The sequence below is a fragment of the Chenopodium quinoa genome, unplaced genomic scaffold, assembly GCF_001683475.1.
Source record: "Chenopodium quinoa cultivar QQ74 unplaced genomic scaffold, ASM168347v1, whole genome shotgun sequence".
Taxonomy (NCBI): Eukaryota; Viridiplantae; Streptophyta; class Magnoliopsida; order Caryophyllales; family Amaranthaceae; genus Chenopodium; species Chenopodium quinoa.
This window is the reverse complement of record NW_018743327.1, coordinates 2901938-2918088: the sequence shown is the minus strand read 5'-3', so window position 1 is coordinate 2918088 and position 16151 is coordinate 2901938. Positions and strand designations below refer to the sequence as shown.

General features: G+C 35.4%; 2 protein-coding genes across 2 annotated transcripts; one reads left to right on the top strand and one right to left on the bottom strand.

Annotated features, from left to right (window-relative positions):
- The first annotated feature begins 4024 nt into the window (after positions 1-4024).
- LOC110737401 (very-long-chain enoyl-CoA reductase-like) lies at positions 4025-7766 on the top strand. The gene is made up of 2 exons (XM_021917757.1): positions 4025-4686; positions 6991-7766. The coding sequence occupies exons 1-2, from the start codon at positions 4354-4356 to the stop codon at positions 7462-7464; spliced, it is 807 nt and encodes a 268-aa protein (XP_021773449.1). The 5' UTR covers positions 4025-4353; the 3' UTR covers positions 7465-7766.
- A 2892-nt stretch (positions 7767-10658) lies between these two features.
- Positions 10659-15810, bottom strand: LOC110737400 (biotin synthase-like). Its single transcript, XM_021917756.1, has 6 exons — positions 15327-15810; positions 14023-14202; positions 12983-13089; positions 12404-12609; positions 12058-12197; positions 10659-11213 (listed from the first exon to the last, which is right to left on the bottom strand). The coding sequence occupies exons 1-6, from the start codon at positions 15522-15524 to the stop codon at positions 10917-10919; spliced, it is 1128 nt and encodes a 375-aa protein (XP_021773448.1). The 5' UTR covers positions 15525-15810; the 3' UTR covers positions 10659-10916.
- Between the last annotated feature and the right edge of the window lie 341 nt (positions 15811-16151).

The window sequence follows — 16151 nt, the reverse complement described above, 5'->3', positions numbered from 1 at the left end:
TTCTGGTTCGGGTAGGGGCATGGCTATTCATCCTATTTCTTTGTTACACTTGCCTGAAGGTCTAGGGGGTCTGGGCCTTCGAAGTATGGTGTGTTTTGATTATGCTCTTTTGGCTAGACAAGGTTGGCGGATGATGCATAACCCTCAGTTGTTGGTATCTCGGCTTATGTTTGCAAAGTATCCTTCTCCTCTTCCTCGGAATTTGGTTGGACCTTATCATCCCTCTTGGTCCCGTCGTAGCCTGCATCATTGTCTTTCCACAGTGGCCAAGGGGCTGGCTTGGAAAATGGGTAATGGTTCGCATGTTAGGGTATTTTTCGATGACTGGGTTCTGGGGAGCCCTATTCTGGTTAAGCCTGGTGTCTCGAAATTGCTAGATTCTCCAATTCTTGTTTCAGATCTTCTTGATCTGCGTTCTTCGCGTAAGATTCCTCTATGGTCTATCGGTTGTTTGTTACGTCTACGGTTTGTCGGATTTTGGCTCTTGAGCGTCCTCAACAGCTAATGGATGATATTGTCTACTGCAAGTATACTCGGGATGGATTGTTTTCTACAAAATCGGTGTATGCCCTCCTAATTCAACAACGTGTTTCCTCTGTGGCTTCAACTCCTGGTCCTCGTTGGTGGGGAAAGTTTTGGGGCCTTCCCCTTCTTCCCAAGTGGAAGGTTTTTTGGATGGAAGTTGCTTCATGATGCTTTCCCGCTTGCTCCTACGCTTGTTCTCCGGGGTCTTCATGTTAATCCCATACCAGGTAGAAGAGACTATTACTCATCTATTTAGGGATTGCTCATTTACTAGTCATCTTTGGGTTTGTGGTGAGCTTGGCCTCCAGCTTTAGGGTCCCCATGATCAATCGCTTTCTCAATGGTTTGTTAGCTTGCCTTTTGGTTTAGTGGCGTCTAAGAATTGGGGGGTCTATCTTGCTTCTTTACATTTCTCTGGGCAATTTAACTGATGGCTAGGAATGAGGTTCAATTTCGTTCTTTGTCGGTTTCCCCGAACTCAGTGTTGTCCGTTGCAGCAACCTAGAGAACCACGGGATTGCAAGCTCTTGACTTTTGTCGGACGAGTATTCCTTTTGTTCGTCAGTCATCGAGGGCTTTGTTATGTTTGTCTTGGCTGGTTGGGGATAGTTCAGACTGCCCTTTGATATTAGTTTGGTGTGTGACGAGTCCTGGTCTTCCTCTGATAATCTAGTTGGGGTAGGTTGGGTTTTTCGGAAACCTGGTGTAGATACAGTTTGTGGGTGGAGGGGTTAGAGCTACTTATGCAGCTTCTGCGTTGCATTATGAGGTCCAAGCTTATCTTTTTCGTTTGTTGTTCTCACTGTAAATTAAAAAAAAAACCCCTTTGTTAGTACCAAAAAATATTGCTGCCAAAAAAAAAGAAACCAAATAAAATTCGTTATTACAAAATTTCCAAAAAAGCCACTTGATACAATTATGAACTAGTCGTAAACCCGCACAATGCGCGACTATTCATTGTATTGTGAGTTTTTATTTTTTAAAAAAATAAACATCAATAAAAAAAATAAAAATATGGGATCTCAACGTCATATACAATGTGTGTGTGTGCGTGTAAACATTACTACCGAATCTTATAGTAATTGGCAATATTATAACAAGTGTTAGGTTAGATTTTTAATATACAATACACATAAAAGTCTGTCAAATTTAAACAATTTATCATCTATAATAGTTACAATTTATAAATGTTGTATTAAAAAAAAATCAAATAAAAAAAATTGTTGCACAAATCTAATTCAAATTTACAAAAATCATTCTTAAAAAAAATATCAGAAAACAAAAACGAAGTAACACAAATTAAATTTATAATTGAGATTGTAAAAAAACAAACTCAAACGTTAAACATTGTAAAATGAATTTTTTTTTTGACACAGTAAAGTAAATTAATTACGAAAACTTTTTTAAAAAACTAGATGAAATTTTGAAACACATTTTTTTTAACGGTAAACACAATTTTTTCTTCTCTTTTTTAGACAAGTAAACACAATTGTTTTAAATAAACAATTAAACACAAATGATCCAAAATTTAAAAGCATTTGAAAATAAAATTAAAATCCTATATAAATTTAATAAAAATCAGATCTGAAAAAAGTAATTATTAATAAAATTTAAAAATATTGAAAATAATGGAAAAAAAAAATTGACCATTTAACATTGAAATAGAAAAAAAAAAAAAAAAAAAAAAAAAAAAAAAAAAAAAAAAAAAACTTATACAGATTTTTATGAAAACCTACACAAATTGTAAGGAAAAATTTGTTTAAAAAATAGAATTCAAAAACAACGAATAAGTAAAAGAAATTCGAGGAAAAAAAAAAACCAAAGTGTAAATAAAGTGTAGATCGAGAAAATACCTTTGAATGCTCCTGTAAATTCAATACCACCATTAGGTTTTGATATTTGTATACAACATGAAAATAATTCTTTTTTAATTGATATAAATTATAGACTTTGGGTGAAAGAGATGAATGGTAAAATCAGTGAAAGAGAGGGAAGGTAAAATATTATTAATTTTTTTGTGTAACTGAAAATTTATATAATGAATGTACATATGAAAATTGATATTTTAAAAGGATTGTAATCATTTAGGATAAAGATGAGATTTTTTTTTTTTGTAATTAATTTTTTTTAAACATTTTAGTTGAAACTTAAAAAAAATAAAATAATAAAATAAAAAAAATGCAAAAACAGGAATATGACTAGTGTCCTTTAAACTTCCTGTTTTAAAATAACTAGTTTTGGCCACGTGCAATGCATGGATTTAACTTTTAAAATAAGATTTATTATTGTGGATTGCTAAACACCGCCAACAAAAATGATCACCACCGCCAACATTTGATGTGAATGGACAATCATATCCTTACTACTTCACCATCCCTTCATCCTTCCGGCAACCCACAACCCCTTCCAACCGGCGATCACAACCCCTTTTGACTGACGACCCACCACACCCCCTTCTATGACAACCCACCACCTTCCCTGGTCGGCGTGAAGGTGATGGTTTTTTTTTTTATTTTAGGCAACCGTGGTAACCGGAGCCCAAAACCGGTTACCGGAACCCAAAACTGGTTACCGTGTGTGGTAACCGGAGCCCATGGTAACCGGTTTTGGGCTCCGGTTACCATGCACGGTAACCGGTTTTGGGCTCCGGTTACCGTGCACCTTAATCGATTCTGTGGTAACCGGAGCCCAAAACCGGTTACCATGCACGGTAATCGATTTTGGGCTTCGTTTACCATACACGGTAATTGATTTTGGGCTTTGGTTACCGCGATTGCCTGAAAATCTGAAATTTAAAAAAAAAAAAAGAGGGAAGGTGGTGGGTCGCTAGTGCGGTGGTGATCGTCGCCGTCCAGTGTGGTGGGGGTGGTGGTGGTGTTAGTCGTCAATTAGGGTGGTGGTGTCAAGGTGTTAGTGATTGATGGCAAGAGGGAAGATAGTAGTGAAGTACTAAGGACATGATTGTCCATTCACACTAAATATTGGCGATTTTGATAATTTTGGATGGCGGTATTTAACACCCCCTTAATAATAGTCAATTAAAATTAAATGACTCATGTAACATTTTTTTTTTGTTATTTTGAAATTTGAATTTATTAATGTGTTACATATATATATAAATAAATCTATACTTTTAGTATTTAAAAATAAAAACCATCATTCCTATAATACCACATGTATATTTCATTTTTTTTCTCCAATGCCACATGTCACTTCATTTAATATTTCTTTATTTAATCTCTTTTCTCAAATGAAAATAAAACTTTAATTCAATACATGTATAAATTATTGAATGTTGTTTGGTTTACTTTCCTCCCATTTAATTTCTACTACAATTGCATTCAATTTTTACCTCTTCTTCTCCTCTATAAACTATTCATTTGCCAATATAAATATATTAAAAATAATTATTTATATAATATACCTATAAATGGCTAGTTTTATTAAAAGAATTTTAATTTCTGTAATAGAATTATAAAAAAAATACGGAGTAGTATTTTGAAGCAAATTTTTTTTCACAAAATAATGCCAAATCTCCCATTTAGTGATTACTTTATAGATTTAGATAGATAGTATAGATTAGGAAGCCTCCATATTGTTCACAATCTCCTCATAATAACCCTATCTCTCTTTATACATGATCCTCCCCACCCCAACTAATTACATTTATTATGCATTTATAATTATGTCTCACTATCCCATCTAATTAATTCAACCTTGAAATGAATTCCAACACTACCATTTCCAATCCTTCAAATTAGCCAAATTTCAAATTTGACAGAAAGAATCACCCCCAAAAAAAAAAAAAAAAAAAAAAAAAAGTTGAAGATGATGAATGTGTTGCAGAGTTTCCTATTCCCACCACCACCATCAATCTTTGTGACAGCTATGTCATTCATAAGCTTTGGTTCACTCGCAAATGCAGGTTTATCTGAATTAAGGGGAAAACATTTACAATACTCCAAGTTTGTAAATTGGAATGTTCCTAATAAAATCCAACAAAAACAGATTATAATTTCTAGCAAAGTTGGGATGGCTTTTCTTTATACTCCTGCTTTTTTATTTGGGGTTGCTTCCTTTTTCATTTTCCCTGATGAAGGTTTCAGGTTTTTGTTGCTTCGTTCGGCTCTTACTATCCATTTTCTCAAGAGGGTACTTGAGGTAATTTGATTATATTGATTCATTTGGTATATTTCTTCATTACTATTTTTATATCATATGATTCCTTATGACGATTGATGTTAATCGACTCCAAATCATTTTGGGATTAAGGCTTTGTTGCGGATCTTGTTGTTGTTGTATTGATTTTAGTTTATTATTATTATTATTATTATTATTATTATTATTATTATTATTATTATTATTATTCTCATGTAAAATTGTTAGAATTTCATATTTATATTTCTTTTTTGGTTATTAAACAATATAGTACTACAGAAGTTTTTGCATATTATAAGGGTATCATCTGAAATATGTGATGAGTGACTTCAGCCAAATCTTGTTACTATTATATGCCGTCCGCCCGTCCGTCTTTAATTGTTTGCCCCATAGCCCCATCTTTAATTGTTTGACCTGTAGTCATATTTTATTAAGTTTTGATGGGACCTTAAATAATTTATGTGGGATTATATAATTTATATTGGTTGGTCCCTCTATGAGCCGTATGGGAAAGGACGGCCTAAAATGGAAAATGAGCTCGAAGGAGCATAAAATATAAATAAATAATAATGAGTGCGGGTGTACAAGGGATATCCCTTAGTGTGAAGGATAGCTCAAGTGGTTAGAGCTCCCCTCCTGATTTCCAGTGATACTGGGATCGAAACTCATCACCCGCCCTTGTGGCTCTCTAAACACCAAAAAAAAAAAAAAAAAAAAAAAACAAGGGATATCCCTTGAATCTTGAATTCTCAAAGTTCAGTAACTCAATAATAAATGATCAAAGTTCTTTGATTTATGAATTGTTAAGTGGGTATATAATTGAAGTTCACATTACCCTTATTGTATCAATAATTCACCAATCACCATATTAGGTGAAATTCATAACATTAGCAGTTAGCTGTTAGTCTAATTACTAATTAATTTTTGTTGTTTTAAACATAATGTCGTTCAACAAGACAATGAATATTGGTAAGAATGTAGCCCATTTTACACAAAGGTGAGGATGTAGCCCTTGCTAGTTCACTTGTTTATGGTGATAGGAAAGCTTCATTAATTTTCCAAATTTAACTCGCAATCTGTGCTCAGTTGACTGGATGAGTCTAATGTATAATATGATCAGTATAGTTCCGCAAAGGGCTAGTATATGTCATGGAAAATATGGGATGAATTGGTCTCTCCAAGTATTAACCCTATTAGGCAGTGATGAATTAGTTTGTGATGAATCGGTCTATATTAAGTGCAGGTATGATATTTAGGAGGTTCATATAATGATGCACGTGGTATGGCATGAAGCATAGGCGACCTATGTATGTTGTAATACATTCTTTGTTACTGCATTTTAGGGAGATCAATTGACTTAAACTAAGGTGGCCTTTCAAAATTTTCAGAAAAATGTGGAATTTTGTTCATGATTTGGTATGAAGCCTAGACAAACTTGTATGTGTTCAGCCATGAGTGCATCATAATCAAAGCTCATTGTGTTCCGAGCTTCTCTGCAATAACATGGAAAATATGACTTTATTGCTGCCTCTGAAGTTTTTGCATATGATAAGGGTATCACCTGAAATATTTGCTGTAATGTTGATCGTAGTTCTTTTTTTTTATTTTTATTATTTTTATTTTTATTTTTATATATTTTTTGTATTACTCCCACTTAGATCAAAGTACACTACTCCTTTTCTCGTTTGATTAAATAAGAGTTTGCTACCCATATTGAGATTTACAAATTCCTAGAAAGTTGTATATGCTGTGATAATTCTATGTACTACATAGTAAACCTGATATGTTATACATTATGCTATTTGCTCTGAAAACTACACATATCTATTCGCTGTTGTTTGGTTCATGTCCTACTTTATGAACTAATCCAAGAAGTTCAAGTGGTTCATTTGGTTACAAAGTTGTTTTAATGCATATTGCTTACTGTTATTTTGTTAATAAACATTTGTAGAATAACTATGAGCAGCAATTATTTCTTCCCTAATAAAGGGACTAAACAGAAATTATTGGCTTGTATTCTTGTAGCTGTCATCACCCAATGCAGCGTAAAAGAGAAATCTCTTAATCTCTTTGCAGACTATTAAATCTAAATGATGTTCGTCTTGACTATTGTATCTAAATGTTGTTCGTCCTGAATTCTTGATGCTGGTAATTATAAACAATTATAAGGAAGTTATAACAGTGTTTAATTGTAATTTAACTTTAATAGCGCTTTGATTATCATATGGATTAGCTTATGCACATGTAATGCATTGGTCACTAGATTGTGAATTTTCCTGCTAATACTACATGTATTCTGCTTTGTAGGTGTTGTTTGTTCACAGATTTGGAGGTAGTGGGGTTGCTCTTCATGCCGCAATCCCAATTGCTCTTAGTTACTTCATCTCCACAGTGACAATGATTTATGCACAACACCTATCGGGACAATTGCCAGAGCCATCTATCGACCTGACATATCCTGGAGTTGGGTTGTTTCTATTGGGTATAGGTGGCAACTTGTACCACCATTACATCCTCGCTACACTGAGGGGAGAAGGTGAGAAAGAGTATAAGATACCCAAGGGCGGCTTGTTTGACTTGGTGCTTTGCCCACATTATTTGTTTGAGGTGTTGGGATTTGTTGGTATTTCTTGCATAGCTCAAACACCATATACCCTCGCTTTCACAGCCGGAACAACCTTGTATCTGCTGGGTCGGAGTTGTTCTACTAAGAAGTGGTATATGTCTAAGTTTGAGGACTTCCCTAAAGATGCCAAGGTTTTTCTTCCTTTTATTTTCTAGTTTTATTCAGGAAGCTGAGTTATGACAATTTTCTAGTTTATGTTTGCTGAATGGCAGAACAACACCACATACAACACCTCAATTATTTAGGTGCTATTGTTTCGTAGACACACACACTTCAATGATACCAAGCTTGCTTTCCTACGTTGAATCACATGTTCGAATCTTCCCTAAGATGTACTCTCTATATCTGTTGGATATATCTGATGTAATTTTTTTTTTTTACATTCTGTAATTTCGTCTCTATCAAACTATTGTTGCTCATTCCTACTAGATCACTGTTTGAAATTTGAACAACAAAATTGACGTTGCTTTTTTTTTTTTTTGAATTGTTTTTTTTCTTTTTAATATTATTTTAGGGGTTAATTTTGCTAGATCGCGCAAAAGAGTGCTAAATGTTATTTATATTTGCTATAAGTTGTGTACAAATTTTCATCTGATCTGTTGTTTATATACAGAGTACAATGGATTTCTAGGCTTAACATTACTCGAGATGCCTTTTTCAACACCTTACTCAAGTGAACAATTCCAAAGTATGCCTTGGCTATTTATAAGGAGTGCTTCCTTGTGAATTTCACTCATCTTTCAATGTAGGACTTTTTCACAAAAAGACCCCACATGGAAAGAATGTTGAATTCAATCATTAGTTAAATAAACTAAGGAATAACAAAGTAATAAGTGTCACATGGTTAGGTGAGGACCACTTCCTCACTTGCTCTCCAAGGCAACTCATATGCATTGTGAGCTAACCATGTGGCACCCAACCTTAACCCTCAAGTTTGGTTCAGTTGGGCCGCTCCTTTTGACCCGCGTCCATGACCCGCCACCCAGGTCCTCGGCTCGTATTGTGAGCTAACCATGTAGCATCCAACCTTAACCCCCAAGTTGGGTTCGGTTGGGCCGCTCCTTTTGGGCCGCGTCCATGACCCGCCACCCAGGTCAGCGGCTCGTTGCCACATGGCATTGCCAACATGGCACGAATGCACGATGCCACGTGGCGTGCCGCCACCATGGTGCGCTGCCACTTGGTGGCTGCCGCCATGTGGCGCACTTCTATTTGGTGCGCTTCCCTAGCATTTCGCGCGACTAGGGTTTTTACTTGTTACTTGAAGTAGTTTCCCGTCTCGCCAATTCCTAAATTTTGGCTCGACTATTAAGATTCGGTTCCGACGCTGTAAGCTTGGAATCCGACGTCTTTGTTCACAACACTCGAGCGACTCATTAATTCCTCCCGAATTAATTCGTCGTGTTGGTTCATTAGTTGCTTGGGTGTGACTCGAAAGGTTCGGTCAAGATTAAGCTGTAATATTAATTATACATTAATATCACTTATCGGAAGCAGCCTCCACCTAGGCATTCCGATCACTTGACCTCACTGAATAATTAGCTTTCTAATAATTTCGAAACCTCTATCGGAATAATACACTTGTTCGAAAGACATCATTCCTATCAAGGGGGACATTCGCTCAAAATAATCCCAACCGGTCACTCAACCTATTATATCAAGTTAAAGTGACACAGGCCATCGCTCAATTTGTTGAAAAAATAAATAAACATAATAATAAAACTTGAAAAAAAAAAAATAAGAAAACTTCCACACACACACACACACAAAAAAAAAAAAAAAATGCGAACAACTACCATTTAAAATTTTCTTTTAAAAAAACTACTGCAAAGTCACAAAAACTTGAGTAGCACTACCACGTTTAATTTTCCGGCAAGAATTTCCGGTTGAGATAGCTTAGTTTATTAAATTTCAATTAATTGTGGTATAGAAAACAAGAGATTTCGATAGTAGAACACAATTATATGTCAATAATCATTAATTTTGCATTATAGTTTATTTAATTTCTCAATTAAATCTTAAAATTAGGGTTTATGGTAAAAAATTGTAATTTAGGGCTTTACTAAATTGGGGGATTTGGGGCAATTGAAGTGTATAATCCAATTAGGGGTTAATGCAGTCATTTAATATGAGTTTTTTAAGGGAAATTTTATAAAATATGCCCCCAAAACGGAGATTCTTGCCGGAAAAAATAAATGTGGTAGTGCTACTCAAACTTTTTGTGTTTTGTGATAGTTTTTTCAAAAGAAAATTTTAAATGGTAATTGTTCTCAAAAGTGGTCATTTAATTGGTAGTTGTTTGCAAAATTTCCAAAAAAAAAAAACAGCCACCGACCACCTTACCACCACCCTCTCCCCAGCCCGTCGCACATAGATCTACCTCCGGAGCCCCCAACCACCGCCACCAAACCTCCCCACACCGTCGTTGGCTTCAAGACCATCCTTCCCTCACTCTGGCGACGACACTTCTCTCCTCCTTCCCCTAAATCACCTAACCTCCGCCGCAACCCCAAACCCTAAAAACACCCAGCACAAATCCCCGAGGAAATACAAGTTTATCTGCATTGCGCTGAAAATGGGTAAAACCGCTATTTGAGGTAGCGATTTTACTCCGTGATAAACTAAATTTGTTTATCACGGAGATTGACTGGGGTAGCCTCCAAACCCTACAAATCGCCGGCCCCCCACCCTCGGGACCCTCGCACTAGGGTTCCGAGGGTGAGGGAGGGCCAATTTGGTGGTTTAATGCGCTGGGGGAAGGTTGTTTGGGGGTTTCAGGTTTTCGTTGAAATCGGTTTGGGTGGTGGGTCTTTGGGTAGGGGATTTCAGGTTACCGTTGAACACAATTTTGGTTTCTATCAGAGTTGGTGGCAGGCAGATCTGCCTGGGTGGGTTGGGGCTGCCAGAATGGTGGTGGCCGACCGATACGGTTGAGTGAAGGTTGGTTGTGGGAATTTTTTTTTTTTCTAAATTTTTTTTTCAACCTATAACGTGTCACTTAAAACTAAAAACAAAAACCCTCTGTCACTTGGGTTCATTAAAAGCAAGTGACCCCTAAAGTTTGGATTATTTAAAAATAATCTAAAGTTGGAATTATTTTGAGCAAACGACCAAAGTTGGAAATTATGTTTGTCAATTTTTCAAAAAAAAACAAAAAATGCATCTTTTCCGGTTTAGCAAACAAAATTTCAGTTGCTATATCATTTTTTTTTAGATTAGCAACCGACTTTTAGTCCTAAAAGTTAGCAACGGAAAAAAGCCATCCCTAATGTTTTTTCTCAAATTAATGGTGGGTCGCTTGACCCAACTTGTCTAATGTAGATCTGCTACTGATACCCAACAATCTTGCTTCACAAATATTACGATTAAATTTGACCTTCTGAATCTTTATACTTCTTGAGTTCTACATAACAACGTAATACACTCAATTCAATTCCATACATCCAATCTATACCTACTAAAAAAAATGAAGAGGGAGGGAATGGGATGGGGATGGGACAAGGGGTTACAAAACAACTTATATAGAGGTACAATTACTTAAAAAATAAAAAAATAAAAAAAAAACAATAGCCAGGCATCCTACAAATTGAAGACATTGCCTCGACTTCTAACCTGAACTAGATGCAGCTACCTTGCAGGCATCATCTGCTTCTGCATCATCTAAGCTTGGAGGTTTTGGAATCAGCCCAAGAACCTCGAACATGCTTTGATCAGCATCAAAGTCATTATTAGCAGTGGTTAGCAGCTTCTCACCAGTGAAGATGGAGTTTGCCCCAGCAAGAAAACACAAGGCTTGTTCAGGCACTGAGAATCGTATCCTCCCTGCTGATAGCCTCACCATTGCAGCTGGCATTACTATGCGAGCTGTTGCTATCATCCGAATCATCTCCCATATTTCAACAGGCTGAACACCGTGATGAATACATAAATAGATTGAATATTCAAATAGTTAACAATCTTGTGTTAAACATTTCTGAACTTATAATTGGATCATGCATTGTAATGAAAACCTTCATAAAAACACATTTTAAAGGGTTCAAAGGAACCATATGAGATGAAAAGGTAGGATTAGTTTAGCCACTTTCACAACTCATCATTATCAAATTATCATGGTAATCTTTTTTTTTTTTTAAGGTTGCCCACCCGGTTCACCTCCGGATCCGACTCGGGTAGCACACCTGACTTATGGTGGGTGAGTCTCCCAACAAAAAATTCTGCATACAGTGAGGCTCGAACCCGAGACCTCTTAAGCGACATAAAGTTGCTTACCACTTGAGCCAACTCTTGTTGGTTATCACGGTAATCTACTTTGTAATATTTCCTCTGTTTTTTTTAGTTGAAACCTTTCTAGTTTCTATTATCACGTTTGCCACCGCATGTTTTTAACGATTAATATCGTTAATTATCAACATTGTGAAATTATAAAAAGTGAATATTAATAAAATGTACATTGAAACGATTAAAACATGATCCCACATGAATATGTTTAACGTATCTATAAACCACAAAAGTAAGTCAAAGCGTGTTGTGTGAAGAGTGTAAAAGTCAAACGGTGTCAACTAAAAAAAAAAAAAAACGGAGGAAGTATATAACTATATAAGAGCTATCTGGGACACAACCAGATATCTTTACAAATTAGGCACCCAAGTTATCACATAGACACATAGTGATATATAAATGCACAAATTGAAAAAGAAATGAGCTCAAGACACAAATTATTATAGGGATTATTGGGGGAATAATATTACCTTCTGATCTTCAAGAGGAGTGCCTTTTACAGCGACAAGTGCATTAATTGGAACACTCTCTGGGTGCGAAGGCAAAGTAGCCAATGTATGTAACAAACCTACTCGATCCTCGGCTGTTTCTCCGAGTCCGATTATTCCTCCTGTAGCAAACAAATCTTTATATCAACCAGTTGAAAACGAGTAAAAGTATCACCAACTTGATGATGATAAATCCAAATATCCAATGTTTTGAGAAAACCAGGCAGCTGTAACTTAACAACTTAGTAATGGGTTACTTTTCTAATAATTCGTACTCCAATGTCGTAAAATAATGTCAACCACCTCATGTTTTTTGGTAGAAACTCACCACAGCAAACATTGATTCCTGCATCACGTACAAACTCAAGGGTTTGGAGTCGCTCATCATAAGATCGAGTTGTAATGATGTTTGGGTAATACTCTCTTGAGGTATCAAGATTATGATTATATGCGGTAAGACCTGCCTTCTTCAAATCCTCTGCTTGCTGTTTCTCCAGCATACCCAAGGTGCAGCAGACCTCCATGCCCATTTCCCTGTCAGAAAAGAAAGTTAGAAAATTTACATCTTGCCTGAAACTATTTCACTGAAGCAGCAAATCAAATTAATATGGAGTTTAATGATCTTTTTTAAGAACCCTCCACGTGATGTCAAACATAGACTCAATTAAATACAAGCGATAATTGAATATTAGTAGTTCAAATTTTATCTATCAAAGTAAAATACATTTGAAGCTATATCCATTGATTTGTTAATTGTTATCTGAATTAGCAAAACAGCTATATTATGGCATCATAATGTAAATTACTCCCTATGTGATACCATTTTAATTTTTTTATTCTTTCATAGGGAGATTGGGTAATATATCATTACCTAGCACATCAAATCAGAATTATAGATTATCATCACCTTATTTCTTTCACATAACCAAGAATTTGGTTGAAGTTAGTCTTCCTTCCTACTGTGTCCCTCCATGCAGCACCCATACAAAATCGTGTACTTCCAGCCTCCTTTGCCTGATAGTTTAGGAAAGAGACCAATAAAGATTTAAACGAAAAAATTGCACAAAGATGCATTTGGATTAACACTACTAAACATTTTCAGTAACTACCCAAAATATTATAGTCACTAACTGATCTTATCAGTGACAAATGAGCATAGTCAAAATTAAAGCACAAGAAATTTGTCACATATCTTCCACAAAGAAGAGCATTCCCACAGGAAAATATAATCATTAAACAGATTTCAACAGCTGCATAAGTTGACAACACATAGATTCAAATACATCTTTGTTTTGCAACCACAGCATGTTATATACATTAAAGAATCTCATAAGAATATGTATCCTATATGGTACATGGGCATGCAAACTTCCGAATTAATCTCCTTCTAAACATAATCCAAAGATGCATAGAAGAAAGATCATACAGTTCTTAGCAGTTACCACAGCCTACTCTCAAGGTCTCTCAAAATATACCATGTATGGTAAAAGTAGGATAGGATGAAAGCAACGTAACATATGTGCAGTTACTTAAAGAAGTGTGTTTTTGAATCAGCCAAATTGGCATTTAGTAATATAGTAATGCAGCAAAATCCGAATCTGAAGCCTACGAAAACCCATTGAAAGTCATAGTAGCTAACATTAAACAAAATTGATTGTGCTAATCAATTTGCTCCAGCTAATGAAATTCAATAATTCAAATTCTTAAGCCAGCTGAGCATTGGGATCCCAATAGTATTGCCATTGAGCCAGTGTTAGTTCCAAAAGATCAAATTACAATTGATATTGTAATAGTATAGTTTATCTTCAAGTGCAGTTTGGATAGTATAATCAGAGCATGATTTTGCAGTTGAAAGTAAAAAATTACATATACTTCTAGAATAAAGAATTCAATTATCAGTTGTTGAAATGTTAAAAAGGAACTCATGAAAGATGAAGAAATTCTCACCTTCTTTGCTGACTCTACGACTGCATCTTTATTCATCATTCTTTGCGCCTTCAATCCAGTACCATGTCGTGAAGATTGTGGGCAATATGAACAGTCCTCACTGCAGCCTCCAGTCTTAATGGAGAGAAGAGTGCATTGTTGAACTTCTCTGAAGTTGTGAGCATGTCTATGCACTTGTGCCTACAAAGAAAAGTCCCCATGACAAACTCATAACAATGTTTCTGTTTGGTGAAAGGCCAACGGATAAAGATCAGGCAGATGAGATTGGTTTGTTATATTACAATACACAATAACATAAACCACAGTTATTGGTGCAAACGTTGAGGAAATTATGTATGCCAACAAAGATTGCATATATAGAGGACACATATGTTTTGGCGAGCTAAAACAAATTTAACAACATATGTTGATTGAAACCTTTAGTAGCACCTCATCATTTTCGAGCCACTTTATCTCTGAGCCCATTCCTGATCCAATAAGGAGTATGGTTTGTTCATTCTACCTTCCTCGACTCATTTCGGAACAACCAGTTCATGGGTGGGCGGTCCAAGTCTTCCCACTTGGACTATTAAAAGATCCAGCACTTTGGGTTAAGAGGGTGTAGCATTAATGAGCACTCACTAGAAAATTTGTCTTAAATAATCAACCTGAATTCATGTTCTCACGACGAAATTCCAGTACAAAGCAAACAGCAGCTAATACAAACCAATAACGGCAACGAACAAAGTCATTCTTCGAAGCTCACTATAGCAACATTGTCGGTCATCCTATACCTTAAAGTTGGTCAAGAATGAATTAGAAATTCTCTGACCTTTCTAACCACAAGTACATGACTTGTACATCCCAGAATATTCAGTAACTGCAACTTAGCTACAAAATCTAAGGCATGTTACTGTTGCATAGAAATCATTATTTCCCTAAAAAAGGCAATACTTGTATATGATTGAAGATGCTTGATTCCCTTTATGTTCATGATTTTCCCAAAGAATAATTTAAATTAGCAAGTTAGACTAGCAGCTTATTCAACTATCTAAGTTTCAAATTTCCAATGCTAACAGCAAAATTCACAAATCAAATACTACTTCTTGTTTTTTGTAACAAAATCAAAACATTGTCTAAAACCCATTACTAATTCTATGCAAAAGCAAGAAAGAACCCAATATCATATTAAAAATACACCCAAAAAAACCCAACTTTTTCTAAACAAATATTGAGTTTTCCACAAAACAATTAATTAACATAATATGTACAAATTCAGGTAAAAAAAAAGCGAAGAAATATAGAAGAAAAAGTGGTAGAAATACCCCATGAAAGAGAAGGTCTAAAACAGGAGAATCATAGATAGATTGAATTTCAGGACGAGTCCAATCAAAACGAGGACCATCTTTAATAGTTCTTTCAGCTTGAATTGCTGCAGCAGACGATGATGAAGAGTACCAACAACAATGTAAGCCCACAATTTGGGGTTTAAGTGTGTTGCGTATGGATCTCACCCACAACATTGTTTTCTCCGCTTTTGATAATCCTTTGTTGAATGAAGGTGTTTTGCAATGATAAAAGTTTTGAACTTTGTGTTATACTAGTATGATGCAATGGAGTTTGATGTTTTTATACTTTTTATGTAATTTGGTCAATAAATTAACAATGGTGGAGTGAGATGAGATTGTTGAAGGAGAATTAAGTTTCGAGTAGAAGTAGGTGACTAGTGGGAGGATAAGTAGGTAGGGTTTTGAATTTTGATGGCGAGTTAACGGATTTTTCAATGTTCTATTGGGTCCTCCCTAGAGGCTAGAGCCTAGAGGCAGTCTTTACTCTAGCTTGACTCGATCAATACTAAGTAAAGCTCGGTTCAAGGGTTAGTTTATTTACAAATTTTTACCAGCACCATATTGCAGGGAACATTGCCTGCATCATTATCCTCCACGCGTGTTCAGTCCCCGCCCCTTTTATTTACGAATTTTCTACAAATTTATATAAAATGTTCATTTATATATTAGTAAATGTTCATTTGTGTATCATAAGAATTGAATATATGTTTTGAATTGAATTTTAAGAATTAATATATGTTTTGAATTAAATTTTAAGAATTTTCTATGAACAAAAATGAGAGCAAATTTATTTATAAGGAT

What these genes read in the sequence shown, in the direction of transcription:
- LOC110737401 (XM_021917757.1), top strand. Translation starts at nt 4,354, where the DNA reads ATGATGAATGTGTTGCAGAGTTTCCTATTCCCACCACCACCATCAATC. An exon ending in TTCTCAAGAGGGTACTTGAG is followed by an intron (nt 4,687 to 6,990) that starts GTAATTTGATTA and finishes TCTGCTTTGTAG; the next exon opens with GTGTTGTTTGTTCACAGATT.
- LOC110737400 (XM_021917756.1), bottom strand. Translation starts at nt 15,524, where the DNA reads ATGTTGTGGGTGAGATCCATACGCAACACACTTAAACCCCAAATTGTG. An exon ending in TCGTAGAGTCAGCAAAGAAG is followed by an intron (nt 13,090 to 14,022) that starts GTGAGAATTTCT and finishes CTAAACTATCAG; the next exon opens with GCAAAGGAGGCTGGAAGTAC. An exon ending in CTCCTCTTGAAGATCAGAAG is followed by an intron (nt 11,214 to 12,057) that starts GTAATATTATTC and finishes CACGGTGTTCAG; the next exon opens with CCTGTTGAAATATGGGAGAT.